Genomic DNA, 14278 nt, shown 5'->3' with positions numbered 1-14278 from the left:
GGAGCAACGTCGAGGAGCAGCGATAGTGACGGAAGTTGCCACAAACTTTGATTTCCAAATAATGTCTCGCAGAAAAGATTTGAAAAGCAAAAATTTTTGCACTGTTGTAACTGATTTGGAAATTCTAAGGATCTGATCTAGTTCAAAATATTAACTAAATCCAAATCTAAATCTTGCTGGTATCCAACCGTGGCCTTGGTGAAATTTAACAATAAGAGCGCCCTTGAAGCTGGATTTTGCAAGGGCGACCAAGGATTTGAGCCCCACCATGCTAAATTTAGCTGAATTGAGGCCAGTATTTTTCATTTTGTTAGAGCACACATTAAATCGATTCCGCCACTGACTTTTTGAGGATAGAACAGCCACTTTATGCGAAAAAATCTGTGATTATTCTCTCATGCAAAAGTCAGACGCAAAATAGCTTCTCACAAAATTTCCATGCAAATCCCTTTTCTTGGCCATATATGTGTTAGTTATGGTGGGTTTTTAATTAATTTCCTACAAGTACATATCAAAATCTCACGGTACAAACTCTTAAAACATTTTTTTTACATTTGTCTTGTAAGTAAGCTGACATCGAACCTTCAACCTCAAGAAAGTTGATTTTTCCTTTCTTGGTTCTGAAAACGATGTGTTAATCTCTCCCTTCCCTCACCTTTAGTCATTAGGGCGGTAAAAAAACTTGATTTCTAATATTAGTAATCCACTAAGCTGCGTTCGGACTAGAAATCAGATTTTCTTTACAGTTATTCAATGTTAGTGACTTACTATGCCCGGAAGAAACCTACACGGTTTTTGCACCAACCTGAGAAGATGCAAAATCTCTGGTTTCAATGAACGACTCGGAAGAAACCTACGCTGGTGGAATCGTTGGCCGAGGTACCCAGAATAGTGGATCACTGATATTGTAGAGTCTGGGACTATCAGTCGAGTATCCCTCTATGGAAGGGTGGTGGCTTTTTCTTTGTGGGGGGGGGGGGGGGGGGTGTCAAGAAAAGAGTTAGAGATGCCTTATTCATCTCCATCTCAATATAATTCCACGATTCATTTCACACTTCTCTAATAGGCTGTCAGAGCTTTTCAATTTACAAGATGCTTCCAACGAGCCGTGACTAAATGTAGCCCTTTAGCTCAAATTGGATAGAGAGCTTTGGCTGATATTTTGGAACATCTTTTGTGAAGAGCCACGGCTGTATTTGAGCTTTTCTCCAAAATCATGGCATTGGTTTTTCACACCCTCACAAGTTGATTTAACTGCTTGTGTGATCTCCAATTCATATCAGTTATTGACAAAAGCACGCGGCAATATCAAAATGCATAAATTACTACCCCTCATTGAAGTAAAGAACCAGGGTATATGTAAAATTAACAGACTTGAAAGTCAGAGAGTTAAAATACAAAACTACAACAACAAAGAGGAACAGCCATAGAAAATGGTAACAGATCAGGTATACCCTATGGCTCAATTGAATGGTGCTGTGAGGGAACCTTGAGGGCATGTGTTTGACCCCAGTATACACAAAAATATTAAAGAAAAATGAAGAAAATGAATGTTTAAGAAATAGAGGTGACCCGGACTGAGTGGTCGGCTGATCCTGTCAAGAATATGGGCAGTGTTGGGTGCCAATCTACTGTTGTAATAGCCGCACTGTGTGGAAGTGTTCTCAGCCCATTCAAATGACCCTGAACCTGAACCAAATTTAAAATATTTGGTTCAGTAAGAAAAAAATTCTTACTATTAATATTGTCACCAATCATACTATGCAATGCATTGCATCATACTACATAGGTAAGCTGAAAACTGCCTATGTAAGGCAGTTATCAGCAGAATAAAATATCTATAGAAAAGCCTGCAATTTACCCATTCTCTGCTCTTTCAATTTCTCTTAACATAAATGTTTTCCAGAAGTGTCTTCAAAATCCAAAATTTTCCTACCATTATCAGAAAATTTTCTCTTGAAATTTTAGGTACTTCAAAGACTATAATCCAAGTTCTATGTTTGGGAGAGTGGTCAAGGCACTTCTGACTACAGGTCTTAGTTTCCAAACTTCTAACTAGAATTTTTCTTCTCATTTTTTTAATCCCTTAAAAAAAATTCTTTGACTTCCAGTTCTAAAAGATTAAAACTTCCCAAGTCCAACGAGTAGATTTTTCAGATTAACTGGTCCGCCTAAGACCAGTCTAATTTAGGACATTGAAGAAAAGAAATGGTAGGAAAAAGACAACTCAAACAAATGGGATTCACCTGATATATGGGCGATCTTACTGAACCCGAAGTAACCAATAAGCTCCTCCCATTAGAATCCAATGCCATTTCGTGTCTACAGATTTTCCTGCTCTCTGGATAGCAAAACCTATAAAAAAGGGTAAACTTCATCTAAGGTTTTCCTTCTGAAATAGCCAATAACGTTATTGATAAAAAATAATGACACCTGGCAGTTTACATAAAGTAAATTATCACTCATCAAAAAAAAAAGTAAATTATCTGCTAAATTAAATGTAACAGCCAGTTAAACACTTGAAAACCACACAATGCCAATACATATCCGAAAATTGGAAAAAAAGTGCAAATATTTAGGAAATTTTCAGCAAAATAGTTAGACAAAAAATCAACGAGAAGGTTAACATAGTAACAGAGACCACAAAGATTATAATAGTGAAGAAATGAGCACTGATGGTACAATTTTTTTATTTATACACATAAAAATCAGAGAGAGAGAGAGAGACTTTTGGTAAACAAGGATGGGAAAATGAGAGAATTACTAAACAATGATGAGAAAATTATTACCTAATAAACACTGACACTCTGGACAGTAGTGATATCAATCGATATGATACATACTGTCCAATATTTAGAACTATTACTATAAAATGAACGACAAAGAGTTTTGGCAAATGATGACTGAAGATATTTACCTACAAATACTAATAAATGGTGACTTGTTTAATGATGACGTGAAAATGTTTACCTATAAATATCGACACACTGGACAGTACCAATATTAACCAATACAATATGTATAGTCCAATGTCTAGAATAATGAAGGGAAGACAGAAGAAACAATGAGTTTTGTCAAAAGATTACGGGAAAGATACTAATAAGCATCGAATCTGTACCTATATCAAAGAATTCGATGTGTATCGTCCAATATTAGAACTATGATTAGAAGATGCATGAAACAAATATGATGTGTTGGTAATTGACTAGGAATAATAACATGGAGTTGATATTCAACAATAGGAAAAATGCATATTTGCAAAACGGGATTATTAAGACAGTAACTCAAGGATTCTAAGCTGCATTCTCTTTGAGGTCATTAAAATCTAAAGTAGAACAAAGTAAAACTCATTGTAAATCTCATTTAGTAGTTGAAAGATAAGGCACTCTTTACGCAGAATACTATTTAGTGGAAGGTACCTGCTGCAATCTCTTGACCAAAGAACCTGACCTTGGTTTTGTAAGCTCCACTCAAATATCTGCAACCTTACACTCTGTAAGTGACATTCTTCATATTTACAGTAACATTAACAGGTGAATGCGGTAAAGCAAAAACTTCAAAGGGAAAAACTGATAATATAATTCATGTTTACTAGAGATGGAAGTGGATGAGAAATTTTGAAAGTCCCTCCATTATTCTTCGCAGAACTAAAGAGTACAGTTATCATAATGTTTGGAGAGTGGTAACCACAGAAAGAGGAATGGAGACTATTAAAACCCCAGTAGAGGTTTCAACAGTTTTAATTCACAGCAGATTTCAAACCAAAGTCAGTGATATGAAGACTTGCCTTTCCATCAGAACCTAAACTGAAAATGCTTGTCTCATCGGGTCCAAAAAGAACAGAGCTTACAGCAGAATCATGGGCGGGCCACCCTGTAATTTGTAGGCCAGCAGACATATCTTCACCTAATTAAGGAAATTAAATAGTATAGAACCTCCCTGCAAGCCCCCAGGTCGTCAGTTGACTCAGTTCTCCATCTTCATACTTAAGGACCAACAGTATACAGACAACTGTTGCAGCCTTTGATAAATAAAAATATAATAGCATCAACAAAAGAAATTGCAAGGAGAGGTACAATATCAAGAATAATAAAGCATGACTTTAACTAGACCGAAGTCTAACGGGAAAATATACTACCTTGAAGCAGAGCCAAGGTTAATAAAACTTCATATAATAGGAAACTTTACTTTAGACATAATTAATGCAAAAACTGCAAATCAAATGATAATTTATTGTGAAAGCAAGTACATATTATGAGGATACCAAACATATGAATCATTCCATCAGTTGCAGAGGCTGCTAAAATCTTCCCATTGTGATTGAAGCACAGAGAAGTAATTGCCGGCGGATCTTTACCAAGAGGAAGGACTGTCTTCATAACAGACAAAATATGCCATTAAGTGTAAGTAGCTTCCATTCAAATCAAAATGACCACAATGTTCACATGCCAAGTTCATGTACAGCCTTGCATACCATAGCCTTCCATGTCTTCATGTTCCAAACCGTTAATGAAGCCATTCCCATTTTGTCAATATAAGTTGAGCCATACCTACAAGCACAATAACATTCTAAGGCCATCTACCAACTAAGATGGAGGGGAGAAAATTACAAAAATTGACAACAACCCATGGGTTTTTTTTTTCGAAAGATAAATACCACCACATGGTTGAATGCAAAGAAATTTATCAAATAAGTAGAATGGATCCCAATATCAGTGAAGCTGCAGCTGAGATGCACCCAGTTAGAAATTACATTGTAGGCATGAATTTCATAAACAACGGCAAAAACAACGGACACCATGAGATCTGCTTCCAGCTGTACAAAGTGCCTACTGACACAGTGGAAGGACTTGAAACCACTGAGGACCTTACATCCACAGGAAATCAAAAGAATGTGTGTATGAAAGAGAGAGAAATGTGAATGGAAAAATAGCAAAAGTGGATGAGGCAAACAGCAAGGATGCACTTGAATGTGCACCCAAATTGAAACCCGGATGCAGTTTGGGCCTTTTCATCACAGTTTAAATTGGACCCATATCCAGATTGAAATTTGGGTTTACATCCAACGCCACTACAATATTAAGAAACCACAACCACAACTACAAGTTAAAATTTATTACACATTCGAAATTTTAACTGAACTGCTCGTTTACCTGCTCATTGTAATGCCTCTTAACTCATTTATCTAAAATTTGAGTTTTTACAACAAAAAAAGAAGCATGTAAGGTATTGCTTATTATAAAGAAGAGGTGAGCTTGTGCCTAGAGCATAAACAGCTTGCAATGTAAGTTCATAATAATGGCATTTTGGTTCTTCAAAAACAGCTATACATGTGGTCTTCATGGACCTTCCAAATTTAGTATGATGATTTCAATTGTAAGGCTCATAGTTCTTTATTTTAAATACAATGACAAGGATATTACGATAGGCATCATATTATATGTATGCAAAATGATTTAGTTCACATATAAAGGGTGATTGCTTGAAAAAAGCAAACATAGGCTTGATAGTCAACTTGTTTTTAACGGAAGACATTATATTTCCTTCTAAACATAAGAAGCTAAGTCACACTAGAACAGACAGAGACAGTAGAATGGCAGTATTTGAGAACTTACCCTTTGGATGCAGCCGCTGAAACAAAAATTGGTTCCACAGGACTACACTTCAAGTCCAAGACACTGCAGCCACAAGAAAATACAGAAGGGTGATCTTTAAGGGATAAGTTAAAACAGTATAGTACACTTTAATAATTATTTTAATGAGGACCTTGGAAATGCGGCAGTTGTGCTCAGATCACAAACAACTCTCTTGGCATCAACATTCCATGCTTTAATACCACCATCAGCTGTGCCTATGAGAAGCTATTGTAAAAACAATGAGAAAACCTAGAACGTAAATATACAATGTCCAGGCATAAAGATTTACCAATAAAAAAAATGTAAATAAAGATTTGCCACTAATGCCCAACATGATAAAAGCTCAATCCGTTAACAATATGTTAAACGCACCAAGCGGTCAGATTTACATTCCCATTCAAGTGACATTATCTCAGCACCACAGTATATGGTCGCATTTCTGGATGACGGAGTTGACGAGTCATATGTCCATATCCTTCACAAAAACATATCAAATGCGAAAAAGAGTGTAAATCGTAATTACAAACAATCAATAGAAAAGGGTCTAATTTATCTCATCAAATTCATTCCAGCGTGCACTTTTTACCAAATTTTATGCTAATTACCTGACAGTGCCATCCACAGAAGAACTTGCGATGTTAATTCCAGAAGCAGAAAAGCGACACTTACTAATTGGACTGGTATGGCCTAAGAATGTTTCCTGCAAGTCATAGCTTTAGAAAAACGACATAAAGAATACAAAATTGAGGACAATGGTTAGAATCTTAAGAAAGAAATATTAAAGATAAATCAATTTTCGATTTAATAAAGAAATTTACCTGAAATTCCACTTTCACTTCTGGAAATTCTTCTTCTCTCTGCACTTCACTGCTCATTTCTGTAGCAACACATCCAAGAATTAATACACGATAGCTCAAAAGCATAGCGCAATGCCCTATTCTGTGAACCAAAAGGAAAAGGCCTAAAGAAAAAGATACCCCAGAACCTAGAAAGTTTATGCATTCAAGTGTTATTATGTGCCTAAAAAATGTTTTTCGGGGGAAAAACATGAAGTTTCTAGCAATCTGCAGTAGAAAAAAAAGGGAAAGCTATGAAGAAATCTGTAGAGAGCACATGTGCAGGATATAACTAAGACATTACTTTCAGGTCATAGGAAAACATGATGATCAATACCACAGGGTCTAGCCCACTGCACAACCATTAAATAACGCCTTGCAGATGGCACGTGCATTCCTCGGCTTCCCTTTAAAAAATTGATTGTTCCACTCCTTTTGCGCCATCCAATGGCCGCAAGAGCAAGTCTCCAAAGGTTCCTATCCCGCTGAGATTTGGGAGCGAACTCCCAACTCTCAATTGACAAACCAATGTGATTGGAAAATATCAACTCCCAAAAAAAATCAAGAACATACCTCCATATCGCATTGACATATCTGAAATGGATGAATAAGTGATGAGATTTGGGGTCGAACTCCCAACTCTCAATCGACTCACCAATGTGATTGGAGAATATCCACCCCCCAAAAAAATCAAGAACAAACCTCCATATCACATTGACATATCTAAAATGGATGAAAAAGTGATCAATTGTCTAATAATCATCACCGCACAAAGTGACCAATGATAAGGATCCTATCCAAGCTAGCTGTGCAACAAAACAATTATGTCATATTGTAGCACTGCAGGATCATTTTAGTCATTGCCATGTTTATGAATTAATGAAATAAAAGTCACGGAGAGGGGAAGGGGTGTCAAGTAGTGTTGTTCTAAAATTTCTTCTCTTCTCTTCTGTTTTCATCTCTCTTCTCTTCTTTCTTTCTTCTTTCTTCCTTCTTATTCTTCCATGATCATCTGCAGTCCAAATTCATCTTGTTACCAGGTAGGGAGAATCATATCCCAGGTAATGGCATCAGGACAATCCCATGAAGCAGTGTTTAAAAAATCGGATGTGACGCGGGACGCGGCCAAGAAAAATCCTTGTCGACTTGGCGCAAACGCGGCCAAGAACGCCATTGATGCAGTCATAACTCGGGAGAGTCAAAGGAGTTTTTATTGACTCTGTAGGGCAAACGCGGAATGCGGATGCGGTGCAACGCGGAACGCGGCCAAGGTAAAAAATAGTTGACTCGGGCGAGTTCCGAGTCAAGTCAACGAGTTTTTAAACAGTTCCATGAAGCTTTGATGTGACAATAAGGCTGACATAAGTAAAGCACATAATTCAGTACAACATGATAGAAATCAGAATAAAAAAGAACTTGAAATGGATCGGCATTCATTAGAGAGAATGTGGATTCACAAGAAGTGTGTCTAACGTATGCGAAGAGAAAAGATCACTTGGCAGATGTGCCCTTCTTCTTTTTTTGAAAAGATAAATTGACAGATGTAATTTGGGCAAGTTGAGCGAGATTAACATAATTGTCCCGCTTGGGGAATTCTAGTCAGTACCATGTTTACGACTTAAAGGGCGTCCCAGTGCACGAGGCCCCTGCCATTGCGGGGTCTGGGGAGGGCTAGATGTATGTAGCCTTACCCCTGCTTTGCAGAAAGGCTGCTTCCATGACTCGAACCCGTGACCACCATGTCACAATGGAGCAACCTTACCGTTGCGCCAAGGCTCGCCTTCTTAATGAAATAAAATTCATGAAGAGGAGAAGAGGCCCCAAATCGTGTCACTCTAAAATTTCTTCTCTTCTCTCTTCCTTTCTTTTCCTTCTTCCATGATTATTTGGAGTGTAAGCTTCAACTAAAACATGACATGAAATATCTTGTTGGGGCGGAAAGTACTCTATAATTACTCATTACATGCAAAAATGACTTGCAACATGAAATATCTTACTTGTTTTGAAGCCACCACAAGCTGTCTGAAACTATTAAGATCACCTTCTAATATATGTATCGATTGTCTAGAGACTAATACAAGCAAATACTCAAACAAAAATGACTTCTTCCTTTTTGTTAGTGATCTAATCAATGTGACTAACGCTAATTCTCTAACCATGTTCCCCCTTTAACTTTGTGCTTCTCCCTTTGAATAGAACATGTCTTCACCTCATAGATGGCGAAAAGAAAATCAAAGCCCTTAAGAAGAGATGATAGTTTTGGGCACTTTCATGCAGACGACCAAATGTATTCATAATTCATACAAAACAGTGCCACCAACTTGTATGGGAAGAAAATGAACAAAAATCACAACACACGGGAATAACAACAGAAATCAAATACGTTTCCAAACAAATACAGAAGTCAGCAATAAAGGCAACTGTCAACTTGAATTAATCAATCCAAAGGAATTAGAAAAGAGAAAACCAAAGTTTCAAAATTAATGTAGAGATAAACATTAAAAATCAATTATCAACCTGAATAAAGACCTTCCTGAAACTTCAGAGGACCATCCCTAGACCTATGATCTCCAAGAGGAAGCTTTGCTAAAGAACTTGAATCATATCCCGACTCATTTAGGGCTGAGTCTGGCGAGGACTTAGCCGGACCTGGGGCATCCCAGATCTGCACTCCAGATTCCATGTCTCCTGAATGGGAAGAAGAAATAGAGGCACTAGACCCATGAAAATCCCTTAAGGGAAGATTGTTGTCTTCAGGTACACCCTTTGATGAATTCCCTCTTGAAGGATCATGAGTAGAGTTGTTCTTCCGGAGTGTGCTAGCTTCCGTTGCCGATGTAACAGTGCTGAGCGGCAAAGCAACATTAACTTTTAATCAGAAAGATGCAACAATGGACATGTACAACCATGGTTTGTAAAATATACAAAAGTATTATGAAATAAAAACATATCAATAATATGTTGCACAAGGAAAATTGCTCACCATTAAAGGTCATTTAAATGCAGAAAATATTCAATGTGTGGAATAATCGAAAACCCAGCAAGTTGACTCAGCTTGGCCCATAGAGGGCCAGGATTTAGTTACTTTTCATCATGTGTAATACGATACAAAACATGATTAAATTAATAGAAAAAAATAAATATATTTTTAAAGAGAAATGACATTCACACTCCAGAGGGACAGGATTTTGTTACCTTTTCATCATGTGAAATACTACACAAAACATGATTAAATTAATCGAAAAAATAAATAAAAAATAAAAGGAAATGACATTCACACTCTCTTGTGTTGATAATGGTACTCCTACCATATTAAACACTTATTTGGTTGGCTGTCGATGCCCGTTTTGGGTACTGTAACAGCTTTTAACAGCTTATTCGGCAGGTAATAAAGGAAGAGAGGATTACTAAGACAAGGGAGTGCAGATATCATTTCCTATATATTGACTCTAACCTTCCCCCTTAACTATAGATAGGCCTCGGTTTCAGGCTATTGCGTGAAGCTTTCTCTCTGGCACACTAGGAGCAGAAGTCTATAGTCCGGTGGAAATATGCCACAGATTCATATAGATCGTGATCTCTTTCCAAGATCAAGTTTCCGTAGTAAGCATAGTCCAGATAAAAAAATTCTCAAGTTGCTCTCATCGCTTCTGGGTTTTCAGGTTGAATGCACTAAACTCAAGTTCGTTTTAGCAACACAAGCTATGATTTCCACTTTATTGGTTTTGAAATAGCCACTTGATATAAATTTTTCGTTTAAATTATTTAACCTCTTTTCAACAGAAACTCCACTGGCACAACTGAGTGAAGAACAAGAGTCTAGCCAAATGGACAGGAACTGACATCAACTTCTAGTTGAGTTTAGAGTTTTTAGGTCCCAATGACTATCTATGCAAGAGAAACAAAATATGTGACAATCACGTGAGCTTAAACACATTTGCATGTCAATCAATTTTGAAATGAGCTCAAGCAAAACAAATGTGTGCATATGTGTAAAGTGCAGACAAGCTTTACCTGTACACACTCACATGTATATCATTATGAAACAAGCTCAAACAATCAAACAGGTAAATGGATAATCACATGTATGCGGATGGGAAAACACTTGCATTCACAGATATAGACGCAAGAACATGATCCAATGGATGAACAAAATTGAATGAATACACATACAAACATGAAACATGGTTACCTCCTCAATTGGCATAGCTGAGCCTCCTTTGATTCCAATAAAGCCTGGAGCTGCGACAACTTAAGATTCAATTGTTGTATGTCTTTCTTGAGATGCTTGACAGTATTCTTCTCAGTACTGATCTTTAACAAAGCAGGAATGCGTGGAGTGGTTAAGGAAAGAAAGAATCTTGGGTACGAATGTCTCCTAACTTCACGCCCTTACAGAGGTTCTTTTTTTTTTTAATGGCTATAGAAATCGAGGTTGAAATGCAAGAAACATGGTTTCTTGATGTAAAATGAAACTCAAAGTAACATATAAAAACATAGTTCACGATCTTAATGTATAATAGGAAGACATGAATAGGGGGACTCTCTCAATGAGGCGGAAGTTCGTGCAATTCACCAAGGTATTAAATTGCCTCAAAAGGAAGACATGAATAGCGTGGTGTTAGAGGGGGACTCTCTCAATGTAATTAGGTGGCTTAGAGGTTCACTCATCACACCGTGGAGATTTGACGCATTAGTTGATGAGATCTACGATAGAATTAGTTCTTCCTCGATCTCCTTCAATCACATTAGGCAGTCAGGAAATGGAGATGCTGATAAACTTGCTAGAGAAGGTGTACTTAGGAGTTAGGACATCGATTGAGCTTTTTGACTTCCTCCCTCCCTAGGCTATCTTTGCTTGTTCTCTGTTTTTTTTCGAGATATTTGCTATCTGTCTCTTTGTATTTTTAGGGACCTCCTCAGTCTCTATTTGCTTTCAATGAAACTCACTCTTACCATTCAAAAATAATAATAGGAACATGATACTTTAATAGACGAGAACTACAGAAGAATGAGTAAAGAGAAAAAGAAAAAGGAAATTTTTTTCAATGATTGCCAAATGTTATAATGATCAGCTTGTTGTAATACCAATATGAAGTCCTAATATTTCAGGACAAAAAGTTATCAGAAACCATAGTGGAGGATATGAATACCATTGAAGATCTCACTTAAGAAATTTCTGAAGGAAACAACTAAGGCATCAAACCACTCCCTTGAAAAGTACACACGAAACTGAGGATCCAAACTTGGGTTCTTAAGATATGGAATTGCTGCAAAACACAATCAGAGGCATAAAGTGAGGAAATTGTAAATCAAAACATTGAAAGCAGAAGGAAAGAAAGAAACCCACCAAACCATGGAGTCCAGTCATTGCCTCTTTGCAACAAATCATTGCCATAAGTTCCAAAAAACTCAATAACTTTGTCTTGTCGTCCTGATTGGAGAGCGTGAACAATATAATACCGTAAAATTGATATTGTCAATTTGGATAATGTGGCAATTAGGACTGTCTCTGAAGATGATGAGAAGCACTGCTCCAAGAAATTCAGCAACCCAACTAGTTTTTCTGCCTGAAATTTGGGTACATACACTGAGAAAATTAAGTCTAACATTTTATCCACCTGAAACCCTTTACCAATATCTGTGGATAACTCTGTCTCAAAGACTTGAAGAGTATTTGTAAAGCCTCTGAAGACGAGAAACTCTCTCACAAGCTCCTCTGCGTATTGAATGTTCTCCATCACGTCCTGCAGGACCTGCAAATAAGATAGGCAATGGGAAAAAAAAATTGAAGGAACCAACTCAAACATTGGTCCTTAAAAACCCAGAAGGAAAAATAGAGAAACTAAATTTAAAAAAAACTCACATCAGGAGATAAAAAATATTGGGTACGTCAAATGCATTTAAATTAAAAGAAAAATCTACCCATAATCCTGCAAAATGGACAGAAAATCCATAAACCCTATTAAAAGAGAATATCAAAAACTAGACGAAATCAACAGAAAAAACTACCCAAAATCCAGAAAAATCAACAGAAAAATTTACTGTAAACCCTATCAGTATAAAACCCTAACAGAACCTACCTGAAATCAACAGAAAAACCAACAGTAAATCCTATCAAAACCCTTTTCAAATCAAGAGAAAATTTACCGAAATCCTGCCAAAATCAACAGAAATAACCTACAGAAAATATATCAAAACCCTTTTGAAATCAAAAGAAAAATCTACCGAAATCCAGCAGAGAGAGTACCTGGAGGGCAGTGGTCCGATAATTAGGCTTTTGGAAATGACTCGGCAAAATCGTGGATTTGGATTTTTGAGAGATTACGAATGCCAAAAAAAAACAAAAGGACGGTCGAAATGATCCTTCCACCCCCGGTTTCCGAGCATTTCCGTCACGCTTTTGTTTGTCTTTTATTATTTTTAGGGAGACGATCAATTCGCACCGCTGTAAGATAATTCACACCCCTGTAAGGTAAATTGTGTTGACCCAGACGGTCCACATTCCTAACCCTTCGATATCAGCTTCGTTTTGGGTCCAGGCATTCCCTTGCATCCATATGTTATCCCAGAAGATAAACGTTGCTGATCAACACACCCACTTGCCACGTGTCTAGTGACCCGCAAAGAGATTCTAAAGTTTTGGAGAAAAATACATGTACACCACCTCAACTGTCCGACATTTTCAACTATAGCCCTGACTTCTAATAGTCACCAACTACACCCCGTGAGGTTTCAATTTGTATAAAGTAGACCCCCCTCAATTGACAGTTCATCCACAGATCGAATGAGTTAGGATGATCCTGTTCAGCTGATTTTAGGATGATCTTATTCAGCTGATTCTATGTCAATGCCCATCAAATGAACGCTTTGGATCATTCAACAATGTGGGCCCATTGTGTTTTTGGGGGAGTGTTTGGATTTGGTATGCGTTTTGTAGGGGGGAATGCCCTATGGTATCTACCTTATACAAATTGAAACATCAGGGTTATAGTTGGTAACTTTTAAAAGTTAGGGTTGTCAGAAACTTGAGTGGGTGTAACTAGAGGTGTCAACAGATCCACTTCGGGTTGGATCCACCTATGTCACAGTCACGATCCATTCAAATTCCTTATCGGTCGAGTTAGAGTCGGAGTCGGATTGTTCTTCGGATCCAACTTTCCACGTCATGATCACGATCAATTTTAATTCAGACCGTCCATCGGAGTGTCCTATTATATCCCACTATGCTAAGTAAACAATTAATTTTTAAAAAAAGAGGCAAAATGGCAGTCCACTATTAGTATCTCTATGCATTTTCTTCAACTAAATTAAAATTTTAGCGAGCTGATATCCCCCCCCCAGGCTACAGGCTATCCCCCGCCCCCCCCGGACGACTGGCTAACGTATTCCCACCATTTGACCGGTCTCTCTCTCTCTCTCTCTCTCTCTCTCTCTCTCTCTCTCTCTCTCTCTCTCTCTCTCTCTCTCTCTCTCTACACACACACAACAGGAACAGTTGGTGGGCCCAACAGAAACCATTGGTGGAATGGTGGGCCCATCTTTGAACAACGTAGGCCCCGCCCATACCACACCATAGGATAATCCAAACCGTCCATTTGATGGGCCATAAACGTAAATAGGTTGTGTCCCAAAATATTTTTCCATAGGTAGATCCTAGCCCTCCGATCTAAATAGAAACTACATCTTATGCAACCTCTATAGATTGTAGGGTTGTGATCATCCTACGGAAATGATTTTTGGGGCACAACCTATTTACATTGTGGCCCATCAAATGGACGGCTCGGATCATCCTATGGTATGGAC

At 37.6% G+C, this 14278-nt stretch overlaps 1 protein-coding gene across 4 annotated transcripts; it reads right to left on the bottom strand.

Moving 5' to 3' along the window:
- Positions 1-1354: 1354 nt before the first annotated feature.
- LOC143890414 (uncharacterized) lies at positions 1355-12879 on the bottom strand. 4 transcript variants are annotated; one of them, XM_077395076.1, is made up of 17 exons: positions 12723-12821; positions 12339-12405; positions 11823-12228; positions 11621-11742; positions 10665-10807; positions 8990-9318; positions 6455-6513; positions 6242-6336; positions 6009-6111; positions 5767-5861; positions 5616-5678; positions 4475-4550; positions 4265-4373; positions 3788-3900; positions 3420-3478; positions 2247-2355; positions 1355-1689 (listed from the first exon to the last, which is right to left on the bottom strand). In XM_077395076.1, exons 3-17 carry the CDS (start codon positions 12211-12213, stop codon positions 1555-1557), a joined length of 2001 nt encoding a protein of 666 aa, XP_077251191.1. In that variant the 5' UTR covers positions 12214-12228; positions 12339-12405; positions 12723-12821; the 3' UTR covers positions 1355-1554. The 4 variants fall into 4 exon arrangements, with proteins under 4 accessions (XP_077251191.1, XP_077251190.1, XP_077251192.1 ...); XM_077395075.1 differs by lacking the exon at positions 12339-12405 and having other exon boundaries at positions 12723-12879; XM_077395077.1 differs by lacking the exon at positions 12339-12405 and having other exon boundaries at positions 11823-12219; positions 12723-12870.
- Between the last annotated feature and the right edge of the window lie 1399 nt (positions 12880-14278).

This window comes from Tasmannia lanceolata, unplaced genomic scaffold, assembly GCF_043159265.1.
Source record: "Tasmannia lanceolata isolate RefF3 unplaced genomic scaffold, GAP_Taslan_0.1 ptg000013l, whole genome shotgun sequence".
NCBI classification, from domain to species: domain Eukaryota; kingdom Viridiplantae; phylum Streptophyta; class Magnoliopsida; order Canellales; family Winteraceae; genus Tasmannia; species Tasmannia lanceolata.
Note: the sequence above shows the minus strand (reverse complement) of the source record. Positions and strands in the feature narration are given on the sequence as shown.

Coding starts and splice junctions, on each gene's coding strand:
- LOC143890414 (XM_077395075.1), bottom strand. CDS start 12,213: ATGGAGAACATTCAATACGCAGAGGAGCTTGTGAGAGAGTTTCTCGTC. Junction 11,743..11,822: donor TGACTGGACTCCATGGTTTG/GTGGGTTTCTTT, acceptor TGTGTTTTGCAG/CAATTCCATATCTTAAGAAC. Junction 4,374..4,474: donor TGAAGACATGGAAGGCTATG/GTATGCAAGGCT, acceptor TCTGTTATGAAG/ACAGTCCTTCCTCTTGGTAA.